This window comes from Amphiura filiformis, chromosome 3 (assembly GCF_039555335.1).
Source record: "Amphiura filiformis chromosome 3, Afil_fr2py, whole genome shotgun sequence".
NCBI classification, from domain to species: Eukaryota; Metazoa; Echinodermata; class Ophiuroidea; order Amphilepidida; family Amphiuridae; genus Amphiura; species Amphiura filiformis.
In genome coordinates, this window is record NC_092630.1 from 12,171,323 (window position 1) to 12,185,918 (window position 14,596).

Consider the following 14,596-nt stretch of genomic DNA (forward strand, 5'->3'; position numbering starts at 1 on the left):
CGTGTACTGGCAATAGGTGGCTATAATACATTCCATCTATGTATATTGTAACACCAATCAATTGTATTGACATAATAACGAATGTTTCATATATCAGGATCATATAGCTCAATTGATAGAGTGTCAGACTTTCAGTAAAGAGACCACGGTCTGGGAACTGGTTCCTTTTTATGCTCGTCGCGTTTTGATGAAACTTTTTGACATGTTCTTTTGATCTATCTTCAAATCTACCTTTCTTCTTTTAGGATTTCATTTTAGGTTTTTTTTAATTAATTAATTAATTTTTTTTATTATTATTTACTTTTTTTATTGTTTGTTTTTTTTAAAAGAATTTTTGTGGTTTTAAAGAAACTAGTAAAAGCATTTATTCCAAACAATATCGAAACCCACGGTTAGAGCAGCCATAGGCATTTAGGGGTATATTATTGGGAGCAGGATGTACCCAAATTGGTGTTTTATGAACATTGACATTCTTTTGTGGCGAGTGACATGGTCTTTCAATTCGCGCCGAGTGTCCTTGACAGGCTTGACTATTCTTGAGTGGTCATGAAAGAATTCAAAAGATAACCTCTGCCCCAATGTTCAAGCTATTGTCTGAAACTGCTCCTGTCCATAAAGGCCGGCTTAGACGATGCAATTTTCCATGCAATTGCCTGTTGCACAGACCTTGGAAAAAGATTGTTCCGTGTATTTTGGATTTGCAAGGAATTAATCCCCCAAGCATCAGGCAAATTAATCCCCCGAGCAACAGGCAAAAAGGTAGAGACATGCTCTACTTTCAAGGTTGTTGCATGCAATCTAACCTCCTTCAGCCAATCAGCTTAGTGAACACCGGCTGGTCACTGCATTCATTTGGGAATGTGTAGGGACCAGCTTGATTCACCATCCACAACATGATAAATGTATGCACATGCTACATTATAATACACTTGTAGGGCTATGTTGTTGTTGGAGGTGGTGTTTAGCCCTTTTGATCTTAGTTTTCCTTAGCCTTTTATTTATGGAAAATTGTATAGATATACAGGAGAGGATGGCAATCTTTTGCTTTCAGGACAACACATGAGCCATTTTGATATTAATACGAAAACCACTACTTATGTTTTGAGTATATCCCAAACCTATGGCCACGCTCAAGGAATTGCAAGGCCGAACATTGCTTCGTCTATTTTGATCAATTGCACAGCTTCATGGTCAGTGAGCACATAATCTCACCCACTACGTAATGGGCCTTGCAATGGAAATTTCATCGTGTAAGCCCACCTTGAGGAAACGCGGAATAATATTGAATGAAAGACTTGTGATGAAATTTTAAAAAAATATAATTGTTTTGTTGCCACAATTGCAGTCTTTTCAATAAAAAAATAAAATAAATGAGGAATAATAATTATTCCATGTTTGAATCTATTATCCCATCATGAATAGAATGTCTTCAAAAACTTCAATCATTTCATCTTACAAAGGCAACTATTTAGCTCATTCAACTTTGTTTCGCTTTCACCTGTTTTATCACGGACGTTGACAGAAAAGTCCCACTTCTTTTATATAGAGTTTGTGCGTGAAATTATTGATTGGCTCAAAAAAAAAAGATTTGAACCGGTGTCCTTCACCGTAATTATTTTTTACATCAACCTATTGATCATAGAGCGTGTTTATAGTGGGAGCAGATGTGCGGTACATTGCGGTACAATTTCTACCCGGTTAGAGATTATACGGATACTTGCCCACTATAAACACTAGCAGTATATGTATGTATTTGGTACATCGATATCCTTCTCAACCGAAGGATATTGTGGCGAGATATTCCCACTATAAACACACCAGTATAAATTGTGTGCGGTATTACCGGAAGTAGGAGCTTCTTCATGATGCGTACGATGCGCGCAGGACATTCGGAACGATTCTCACCCCAAGAGTTATCAAAACAGAAGCTACATGTTCACCGCCATGATCAATGATCATTGATCATATTGTTGAATGGGTTGTTTATAGCTCGCGCCATAATATTTACACATTCCCCGTGTGACCTCGGGGTCATTGTAAATGTACGATAATGTTAGTTGGTATATATTTGTGCGGTAACTGTGTCTCACTATAAACAGCAAGAGTATCGGTATATATACAAGGATTATCGTGTACGGTATACTCAAAATGCGGTATATTCACTATAAACACGCTCTGTGTGCATTCGTTATGATTGTGAGACGAACTGTCGCGGTAGACTGATTGCAATCATGCTTTTGCTGAATGCATTTGAGTAGTCCGCCATATTTACGGTGTGATTTACGTCATATGCACAACCTCTATTCACTGAAGTAGGCCCTAGTGATGTAACACTAACAGGATTAATTACCATAACAATGGGCATACACAATTTTTGTTCCACTTGAACCCATACTCCTATGCACAGTTTATCCCTTACATAACCCAGAGAAGATGTAAAGAAAGGAGGGAGAACGGAATTATATCCTTGAGATAATCCCGTAGGTAATCCTGTCAGACCTATTCATAGTCCTTTATTCTCAAGTAGTTACACATCTACTTGAAAGTAGCATTTGATGTGATGTGTGTTGCCGACTACGGTTGATTAATTTTCACTCCAGAATTGAAACCATATCCAATGTTTCTATAGAGAATCCCTTGAAATTATGACACGTGTCATACTGCAGTTACTGTCCGTTTTCCTATACACAATACACAGTGCTCTCACCATTGACGCGTGACCTCTAAAAATGATGTACGTTGGAAGAATGGGCACGTGCCTAGTTAACATCACTGTGTGAAAAATAACCAGCCAATATTTTAGCTATTCTCCAAACTTCTAGCAAATATATTTCTCTAACATGACCTAAAATTACAGCTAGGTTAGATGTTCAGAAATAGTCGCACTTTTGTCAAATATGAGTGAGGGCAAGGCATAGCTAGCCAACTCCCCGTGTTAATTGAATGGAGATTTGACCGAAAATATTGGTATCGGACCGCTCACTTCTGAAGGATGCCACAAAAAAACGGTACAAGCTACATCTTAACTATTCTAAATAGGTTCTAGAAAATATAGTTTTGTAACATGTCCTAAATTTTTAGCTAATTTAGATGTTTGGAGAGGGTCGCACTTTTGTGTTTTAGGAAGGATATGTAAACGACAGATAACACCAAAAATATGAAGAAATTATTTCCAAACCGTGTTAAGTTTAACAATCATTATGTTGCTCATTTTGAAGAATGCTGGTTAACAAAAAGCAGGTCTTTGTCTCATTTCGTAAACAAAGCTACACATACCATTGTTTCCTTTCGTTTCCTTTATAATCGGTTAACCAACTGAAGCTATAATACCAGCTTTATTGCGATGTCGCACATTGAAAACAGACACTTGTGCACAACCAGAGAAGATCTGATTTATTCAGTTGAGCTGCTTCAATGAGTGTTATCTTGGTTTAATAGCTTTTAATGGGGTTTAAGTCCTGCAAAGGTCGAGATGAATTCTACTGTAGACATGACTGCATCATGTGTGTTAAGTACCTGATGTTGCTCTGAAGGGATACCACACGTGGATACTATAAGAAAGAAATGTAGTTTTGTAAAGATTCCAAAAGAATCCGCCCATTTTGGAACATATATTAATTATTTAGGAAAGTGTTTTAGGATTGTGGATTTTCGTAGTGCAATAAAGTCTAGGAGTATTTGCTGTAGTAGGGTACAGAAGCTTATATTGTTTCTCATCAATTTTGTTCTCTTTCTTAAGTCTAGCGAGGACGGCAGTTAAATTTCCTAAGTCACGTATATGACCCACTTTTAAAGACTGGATACAAGACCAATCACAACCGGAAGTCAGTTTCCCGGGAAAGTGGATCAGATGTTTCACATCTGAAGAAGTCCTCCGACGTGTAGGACGAAACAGACAGACTTAAGTATGCCAAGCACAACTTTTTTGCTAGCCTTCTCGAAAATGAATCCCCAAGTAAGCGTTTTTGGGGTTACTGTAAAACTCGTTCTGGTCAAGCAACCATTCCTGACTCCATCCATTACAATGGTGTTTGTGCTAGCTCTCCAACTGACATAGCCAATACCTTTAGTCAGTTTTTCGCTGAGTGTTTCAACCGTGCTGACGCCTCCAATACTCCCATTCCTCAGTACAACTTCAGTTCCACTCTTTCCTGTTTTTCCAGCTCTAGTTCTGATGTTCTCTCTCTCATCCAAAAGCTTAACAACAATTATGCTGCTGGGATGGACGGTATCACTAGTCGTATGCTGAAAAACACAGCTCCTTCTATTTGCCCCATCCTCTGCAGACTTTTTAATCTGTCGCTCATCGCCGGCAGAGTCCCTGATGCCTGGAAGGTCTCGCGTGTTATTCCCATCTTTAAGGCCGGTGACCCCCATGCTGTCACCAACTACAGACCAATATCTCTCCAACCAATCTGTGCTAAATTGCTGGAAAAAATCATCCACCGTAACATCTTGGATCACCTTGCCAGCAATGACATCCTCACCAAACGCCAGTTCGGGTTCCTTCCCAAATCATCAACATCCGATGCCCTAATCACTGCCCTTCATGATTGGTATGGTTCTATTGAAGACAGGAAGAGTATTGTTATGGCCCTTTTCGACCTATCAAAGGCCTTTGATCGTGTTCCCCACCACCCACTACTTCGGAAACTTGGTGCTGTTGGGTTAACAGGTCCTATTCTCTCCTGGCTCAAATCATATCTCTCTAATAGGTCCCAGCTGGTTGCTGTGCATGGCGTTGACTCTGACCCTGTCCCTGTTATTTCTGGTGTGCCTCAAGGCTCTGTCCTTGGGCCTCTACTCTTTCTTGTCTATATCAATGATCTTTGTATTTCTAACTCTTCTTCCAATAGCTCTCTGGTCCTATACGCTGATGATACTACTCTCTATAAGCCTCTTTCTCATTCTTCTGACCTGTCTGACTTCCAAGCTGATATCAACACCATCCACGGCTGGTTCATTAACAACCATCTCTCTGCCAATGCTTCCAAGACAAAGGCCATGGTTATCACCACCAAAAAGAACCCCTACCCGGACATGCAACTTTACCTCGACAACCAAGTTATTGAGAGGGTGTCCTCAGCGAAATTTCTTGGTATTTTGATTTCTGACAGCCTCTCCTGGTCTCTTTATATCGACCATATATGTAAGAAAGCTCGTCGCACAATTGGTTTTATTCATAGGGTATTCTGCTCCCATCTGCACCCGTCGCATCCTTTATCTTGCGATTGTTCGCCCAATCTTGGAATATGGTAGTGTCACATGGCATCCTTTAAACACTACCCTGACCAATCGCCTTGAGGCTTGTCAGCGTTTCGCCGCCAGGGTTATCTTGCAGTCCTGGAATCTCAGCCACGAGGACCTTCTCCTGAAGTCTGACCTTCCCTTGCTCACCAAACGCAGGGACTATGCTACTCTCTGTCACCTGTATAAGATCCTCCATCATCTTTCCTCCTCTCCTAACCCTTACAACCCTCACCCCCGGCCTTCACTCCGTAACCTGAACTCCCAAGCCATCGTTCCTCCTTTCCGTCGTCTGACCTTGTGCCAAAAATCCTTTTACCCTTATGCTCCGACACTCTGGAACTACCTCCCTGAGGACATTATCCAATGTAAATCGCTGTATTCCTTCAAGTCAGCCCTTCGTGCCCATCTTGGCTAGCCAGTTCCGTTTGGTGTTTGTTTATTCTGTGTTTTTGGTTTAAGTTATCTATTTATTTTTGTTGTTTTGATGTTTTGGCCTCCCTTTAATTTATTGCTTTTGCAATATTGGGCTGTGCCTGGCCCACGGGCCGAATGGTATAAATAAGAAATATTAGAGAGTAAGTAAAAACTTACTGGTTTTGTCAAGCGAAAATTTCTAATTGATATGTCTTACAAACCTGATGAATCTATTCACTGAAACCAGAGTCTTTTGATAGTTGGTGGTTGTGTAAATATTTTCTAAACACTATAAAAAGACAGCTTTGTACTATACCAGAGAAGATGTAATTCTGTTCTTCCTGATTTTCTTACATCTTCTCTTGCAAACTGGAATGTGTATGTGGAGAATTGTAATTTTAATATCCGATGCTAAGGAAACAAGCAGGTATGACTATAATATTAATCAAAATCAAGAATAATATCAAACAAATCCTCCTACTCTCTCAGTACACTTGATTTAGGCCTGCATTATGATTATAGGCAAATACTTGAAGAAAAAAGTTGAGCTAAACAAGAAACCTTTCGTGCTTGGCTGATCCTTACTGGATGAAGGTCATATAGAGACCCTGCATGCTTTTATCGATTGGCTCTAAACAAAGGATTTGAACCGGTGTCCTTCACTAAATCATAGTGCAGTGCAGTCATTTCAATCAAATGTTGTCATCAACCTATTTGATCGTAGTGCATTTGTTATGTGTACGAGCGTGTTTATAGTGGGAGCAGATGTGCGGTACATTACGGTAAATTTCTATCCGGTCAGAAATTATCCGGATAAACACTAGCAGTATATGTATGTAGGGTAGATCGATATCCTTCTCAACCGAAGGATATTGTATTTGCACTGTAAACACACCAGTATAAATTGTGTGCGGTATTACCGGAAGTAGGAGCTTCGTCATGATGGGTAGACACTAGTATTTTGATAAGTAAAATAGCTGGATGAGGTATGTAGCTGGTTGGGGTGGTTACGGGTCGCTAAAACCACTAACCGCGAAATATGGATATCCAACTAATTTGCCCCGTATGGCTACAAAGAATCACTAACCGCGCAATGTGGATATCCAACTCAAAAAAGCATCAATATCTACCAAAACGTAAAAAAGGGCCAAAGTTTTAAAAAAAAATTGTGAAGCTTGTCACCCTTTTCTAAACTTGGTCCCATTTATCACACTAACCGCGAAATGTGGATATCAAACTAGTTTGCCCCACAAGGCTTCAAAATATCACTAACCGTGATATATGGATATCCAACTAGTTTGCCCCCCAGGGCTACAAAGAACCACTAACCGCGAAATATGGATATCCAGCTAGTTTTCCCCAGAGCTTCAAAAACCACTTACCGCGAAATATGGATATCCAAGTAGTTTGCCCCGAAGGGCTACAAAGAACCAATAATCGCGATAATGGATATCCAACTAGTTTGCCTCGCATGGCTACAAAGAACCACTAACCGCGCAATATGGATATCCAACTCAAAAAAAGTATCAATATCTACCAAAAAAACGTTTTAAAACGCAAAAAGGGGCCAAAGTTTAAAAAATTATTCCTGTGTGGCTTTTCACCCTTTTTTAAACTTGGTCCCATTTATGAAAGTTTCTAAAGACCCATGCAGAGTCATCTATACCTGTTGGTTTTCTTAGTTGTCAGTGTTTATTTCGTAGAGTAAATGAATTAATGTTCGTGCGTGATTGAAGTATTTCCGTATAGACGTTATAATGTATTTTGATTTAAGAAAAAGTAGCATATACTCACTTTCTTACATTTGTCATCGTCTTGTTGGATTCTGCGCCTTATGTAGAGATGTAGGGCCTATATGCAGCAGGTTGACATACAGTCGATTTGCTAAGTATAATACTCCACTACTCTTTATATAAACACACAATATAATAAAATATACACCTTCTATAATGTTTTTGATAATAGGCCTACATACATTGATATAGCCTAAGTCATATTGCACCGCTTTCGAACAGTCTCAAAACTATTAAGTGCTAATTTTGTTGCATGGAAAAATTATGACCCGTTCTTCATGTTATTATGATTAAATGGGACCAAGTTTAAAAAAGGGTGAAAAGCCACACAGGAAAGATTTTTTAAACTTTGGCCCCTTTTTGCGTTTTAAAACGTTTTTTGGTAGATACAATTATGGGTAAAGAGAACAAGGTGAAAAGCCAAAATCATAAGTACAGTGTGAATAGAAAATATAAAAATTTTGATGAAAACAAGTTTAGACTGGATATAGCTAGTACAAATTGGTGTAATATTACTAATCAATCAAATATTGATGATGCTGTTTCTGATTTTGAAAATGTTTTTCTTGAAATTGCCAATAAGCATGCACCGTTAAAGAGGAAACGTATACGGCAGAAAAATTCTTCCCCTTAGCTTACTGATGATATTTTGGCAGCCATGCGCGAACGTGACCAGATGAAGAAGCGCGCCAGCAAAGAAAATTGTTTGCTTCTTTGGGAAGATTTTCGCAAGCTGAGAAATAGAGTAAATTGCTTAATTAAAGAATCTAAAAGAATGTATCTTACTGCGTGTTTCTACTGAGGGCCAAATTCCGTGCCATGCCGTGCCGTGCCGGGTCATACCGGGTAACAAGCCCAGTAGAAACGATCTGGGTAATCGGTTGCCGTGTCATGCCGGGTCATGTGCTCGCCTTTCGTGATCCACCTCTTGAGGTGGATCATGCCGGGTCAAAGCGTGTAATCCACGCAGTAGAAACGAGCCGTGTGATCGGTTAAGGTTGCCGGGTCGAGGTCATTCGTGTTGCAAAAATAACGCGATTTATAACTTGAGTAGGCATTAGGGGCCTATGCCTATAATGTAGTTCTTTCTGATATTATATAGGCCTACACTGGCCACATGTGTGACTCGGATGAACTTGATGAAGTAAAATAAATGACTTTACTTGTCTAGGTCTATTCTTTATAGTTAAAGTTGGATATTTTGGCTGTAAATTAATTATCATAATAGCCAATTACTAGATCCACTGGTAAATTAATGCAATTTGGATTTTACGAAAACACTGAATTGTGATTGTAGGTCATATGCCATGAGCTGCCATGCGTGGACATTTAAATTTACTAATTTAGGATACAACCGTCAAATCTGTTTTCCGTACTTCCGGTTTACAGGAAAAAAATGCCGTGCATCGTGCGAGACACGGCTTTCTGGTCTCAGTAGAAACAAGCTGGGTAACGGTGGCCGGATTATGATCGGTATTTTGTGCCTGGAAAATAGCGGGTCAAAAAGCCGTACGCTCAGTATAAACACGCTGTTACAAATGCTCTTCAAACTAAAGATTCTAAGGAAATTTAGGCTAACATAAGGCATATTGTACCAGGTAAAAACAAGAAAACCGATGTTAGGTGTATTAAAACTGAACATGGTGAATGTACAAATTCTAAAGATGTTGCTGATGTATTGAATGAATATTTTGCAAATGTTGGACCAAGTATAGCTGACAAGATTCCTGTTGTTAATACTAAAACCATCATGATGAAACAAATAATTTGTATAATGATATGCTTTTTATATTTAATAATGTTAATGAAGATTATGTTTTAAATCAACTATGTACACTCTCCGATAAGAAAGCTACTGGTGTTGATGATATTCCATCAAAGTTACTCAAGGTGTCAGCAATCGAAATTACTCCCATTGTGACATTTCTTGTTAATTTATCCCTTAAATCAGGTACCTTTCCATGCAGATGGAAGAAAGCCCGAATTTGCCCAGTTTATAAAGGTGGTGATAATACAGATCCAGGTAATTACAGGCCAATATCAATTCTTCCCATTTTATCAAAAATCATCGAGCGTGCTGTCTTTGACCAAATTTACCCTTTTCTAAACTCAAATGATATGTTGCATAATAGCCAGTCAGGTTTTCGGCCAGGTGTTTCAACATCTTCCGCATTATTAAACATTACAATCAATTGATGATGGTGAGTACATTGGTCTTGTAATGTTAGATCTAAGAAAGGCTTTCGACACAGTGAATCACAATATTTTAATTGATAAATTGCCAAATTTTGGTATGGATGATCATGTTGTCAACTGGTTCAGAAGTTACCTTGGTGATAGATCTCATATAACTGGTGTAAATGGGTCAAAGTCTAATGACCAAAGAAGTTCTTGTGTAATTCCACAAGGCTCGATACTTGGGCCGCTATTGTTTATTTTATATGTTAATGAACTGCCTAAATATGTTAATGTAAAGGTGAGCATGTATGCTGACGATACAGCAATTTATTATTCTTCAAAAGATGTTAATGATATTGTTAGAATACTAAATAATGATTTAAATAATGTTGACAACTGGCTTGCAAGTAACAAATTAAGTCTTAATGTTGACAAAACCCATTTTATGTTAATTGGTACTCCACAAAAACTTGCAAATGTATGTAACGATGATCTTAATGTAAACATAAAAGGAACCCGTCTTCAAAGGGTTAATCATTGTAAACACCTTGGCATTGAAGTTGATGATAAACTGTTATGGAACAATCAGATTGACCAAGTGAGAAAGAAAGTTTTAACTGGTTTGTATTTTCTAAGGAAAGCCGCTAATTTTATCCCCAAACACCATCAGTGTCTACTTTATAAAAGCATTGTTGCCACTCACTTTGCAATTTTGTTTGGGGAAGATGTAACAAAACCCTTAGTAATAAACTTCAAGTCTTACAAAACAGAGCAGCAAAAATTATTACAGGTGTAAGTAGATATGAGTCAAGTACAGAAGCTTTAAATGTTTTAAACTGGAAAAATCTTGAAGAAAAGTTATACATAAACGAAGCAGTTACAATGCATAAAATTGTAAACAATCAAGCACCAAAATATCTGTGCAATAGATTTGTTAAAAAAGAAACTTGTTATAACACCAGAAATAAAGATGTTTTTATCATGGATAAGCCAAATACTGAATATAAGAAGCGTAGCTTTAGTTATAGAGGTGCTCAACTGTGGAACTTGATAGAGGATAGATGACAAATGTATTTTCTTACGAAGCTATTAGCTGAAGAATAGAGCAGTGATGTGGCTTTGTGATGCGATTTGATTAACAATATCGCATTGATTCGTTTCGGTTTATTCAAGCGTATCATTTAGGATACTCGGTGAAGGTGGTTTTATGCTCTCACTTTCACGCTTAACGCTCAGCGAGGTGTACCAGTAGTGTGCCCGGTTTATTGCTCATCAATGATTTTCATCGAAATTTAAGTTGTCTACTTTTAACATGTCCGACATTGAAGGGTCCACTTCCAAAGGCGGCCAGTCTAGACCAGAGAAGGATTCTTCTTCAGTATCCACGTTATTCGACGACTTTAAAGGATACCTAGACCAAAAACTTGAATCGTTCAGGCAGGAAATTGTGGACCAAAGCATCGATACTCGACTCCAGTAGAGCCTGCCTTTAATTACAACGGCAATACGAAACAGTGGCAATTTAACGCTAAAGTTGCCGATAAACTACAAGACGTGAGTGCCCTCTTAAACAAGAGGAAAGTTGACGAGGCAAAACTTAAAAGAAGGGATTCAACAGCTGCAAACAGATCTAAAGCATCGTAACAAACTTATACGGTTGACAGACAAAAGCGAGGGAGGCTGGAAAGTTGTAGATGAGTACGAATCTGACGAATTGGCCTCGGATAGCGAAGACGAAAAGAAGATCAGATCTGCCCAATTCCGAGCTGCACGCAAGAAGCGTCAAGCTACACGCAAGAATGCGGTCGCAAAAAAGCAAGCTAAATCGCAAAAGCAGTTTCCGTTTTCCGCTAGCTCTTCCAGTTCTACTGCTTCTGATTTTTTTCGGGGCCCTCCGGCATTCAGTAGACGCCATTTTGGATCCCGGTTTGGTTCATCAACCGACTTGTGCTTCTCATGTGGCCTACCAGGGCATTGGAGAAACAACTGCCCCGTCAAGAGGGAATCCAAGTCTCAGTCATCCCCTGGATTCCCATACTCAAAGTAAAGGCAAGCTTACGGACAAGGAATCAGGTCAGTGTACACAAAGAGTTGAATGTTACAGAATTCATGGATTTGAACGTAAATGAATGATAAAATGAATGGAGATTGAATTTAAGATTTATTATGCATGAAGTATGTAAGATTCTGGCTCTGGATTCAATGTGAATCGGAAAGGCAATAATAGGCCTAGTATTCAAATATCAGAGTGTATGCAGGTGGTAGGCGCCGTGCTTTGTCTAAATTCAGTTCATTTTCATCTCCAACCGTGAGATTTTGAAAACGTAATTGCTCGATTTATTTCATTCAAATAGGCCTGTGTTAATGTAATTATTAATTCAAGTTAAATCATTTGGGGTTTGAGTGGTTTTGCCGGTTCTGAGCTTGCCATTCCCCGCCTAGTGTACGCTCTATCTAGAGCGTAATTGGCTTCAGTTTTTAGAAAATTCTTTTTCTCTATTTTTTCTCATGTGTGCATTTCAATATAGTTCCTATTCTACCATCGGACTGCATCAATGATGGCTTCTATCGTTCAGATCAGTTTGAGAATTTTGGAGTAGAAGATTGGCAGAAGAACTTTTATGAATACGAACAAGGGAGCTCAGAGCCTATAATCAAAGGGCGATTGAGAAGTTCCATAGACTTTTGGCGATCTATTCAGGCCAATGACTTTGTACTGAGTATTATTCAGAACGGGTATAAATTGCCGTTAATTACTACGCCACCAGTAATTGTATTAAAGAACAATAAGTCGGCATTGGATAACTCGGATTTTGTTTATGAAGCTATTAATGATTTGGTTAAGAAAGGCTTAGTTTTGCAAGTGTCCGAAAAGCCTACGGTTATAAATCCGTTAACTGTATCCATTCAGAAATCTGGTAAAAAGAGACTCATTCTTGATCTTAGGCACGTAAATGCACATATTTGGAAACAGAAAGTTAAATTTGAAGATTGGCGACACGCTTTAGATTATTTTGCAAAGGGAGACTTTTTAATTTCATTTGACCTTAAGTCAGGTTACCACCATGTAGACATATTCACACCGCATCAAAAGTTTCTTGGTTTTTCCTGGCAGTTTAATGGAATGGATCGTTTTTTTGTGTTTACCGTACTCCCCTTCGGTTTGACCTCGGCAGGTCACGTGTTTACGAAAATTCTTCGTCCGTTGGTCAGGCATTGGAGAGCTTTAGGGTTTTTTCTTGTGCTGTATCTTGATGATGGTTGGTGTAGAGCCCCGAATAGAGAGTCCGCTTCTTTGATTTCTAAGAGAGTTAAATCAGATCTCATTAGCGCAGGGCTGGTGCCAAATTGTGAGAAATCCATTTGGATTCCCACGCAGTCTCTAGTGTGGCTAGGTTTTGTTTGGGATGCTGCTGAAGGATCTTTGGCTGTAACAGACAGACGAATCGGGGATACTCTAGAGTCCATAAATTGTGTCATAGACTCCTTTCCTCGGACTACCGCCAGAAAGTTGGCTTCAGTTACAGGGAAGATCATTTCTTTCATGCCTGTAGTAGGGTCTATTGCGAGACTTATGACAAGGTTTTTACATCACGAAATAGTTGCTCGCAGCAGTTGGGACAGTGTTTTCAGGATATCTGCAGGTAGCTCAGCTATCAATGAATTATTCTTTTGGAAGACTAAGCTGGCTGATCCATTTAAACGTCATTTAACTAACTATTCTATTCCTCGTGTATTAGTCTTCAGCGATGCTAGTAGTACCGGTTGTGGTGCTTTTATTTCCGATACCAATAAGGTCAGTCACCGAGTGTGGTCTGCAGAGGAAGCTTCAGAGAGTTCGACATGGAGAGAACGGTTTGCTATCTTGTCAGCTTTGTGTTCTTTTGGTTCTTCATTGGATAATCAATCAATTAAAGTATTCACGGACAATCAAAGTGCAGTGTCCATTTTGCAGGCAGGTTCCATGAAAATCAATTTACATGTTATAAGTTTAGCAATTTTCAATCACTGTCGTCAGCATTTCATTTCCCTTGATGTTCAATGGATTCCACGCAGAGAGAACCAGATTGCAGATGGTATTAGTAGAGTCATAGATCTAGATGATTGGGGAGTTTCCCCTCAGTTCTTTTCTTTCGTGGATTCAATTTTTGGTCCTCATACGGTAGACAGATTCGCTGATAATTTTAATCGGAAGTTACCAGTCTTCAATTCGAGATTTTGGTGCCCAGGAACGTCAGGAGTAGATGCTTTTACCTCTTCCTGGAATGGAGAGAACAACTGGCTGGTTCCACCTGTGTCTTTGGTATGCAAGGCAGTTATACATATTGTTGCTTCCAGGTCCGTTGGAACGTTGGTGATTCCTAGTTGGCCTTCTGCAGCCTTTTGGCCGTTTATTTTTTCGGAGCATAGCCCAGTGAAGTGGGTGGTTTCTGAGATTATCACGATTAATTCTATCAGAGGAGTTTTTGTGCAAGGACGAAATTGCAAATCTCTGTTTGGTTCAGAGCAGTTATCGAACACAAGCGGTTCGGTTTTGATTGTAAGATTAGACGGACGTGGCCCGGGTCGTAGGTTTCAAAATCGATAAGATTCGTTTGTGTCGATTCAGAGAAAACATTTTTGCGTTCCTAAGGGGAACCTGATTATGTATAGGATAATGGCCGCGGATTAGAACGTGAGTGGGTAAGAATGGCTGAGCCGCGGAGCGGCGAAGCCATTCTTACCCACTCACGTTCTAATCCGCGGCCATTAACCGACTTAATACACACCTATGACGTCACGCTATTGTTTTACCGCTCCATTATTTTTCACGAATGGAGTGTTATTGAAATAGGTTGCTCTTTACAAATTGATCAATTACTCTAATATAATGATCGTACTAAATTTTAGGTGCGAGTGCAAAAATAGTCCGACTCAGCTTTATGTAAAATTTCTATAGAAATACCCATCATATCACGATC

The 14,596-nt window shown here is 39.1% G+C and overlaps 1 protein-coding gene across 1 annotated transcript; it reads left to right on the forward strand.

The window, feature by feature from the left end:
* The first annotated feature begins 10,947 nt into the window (after positions 1-10,947).
* LOC140147804 (uncharacterized) lies at positions 10,948-14,223 on the forward strand. Its single transcript, XM_072169552.1, has 3 exons — positions 10,948-11,072; positions 11,211-11,428; positions 12,164-14,223. The coding sequence occupies exons 1-3, from the start codon at positions 10,948-10,950 to the stop codon at positions 14,221-14,223; spliced, it is 2,403 nt and encodes an 800-aa protein (XP_072025653.1).
* Positions 14,224-14,596: the final 373 nt, after the last annotated feature.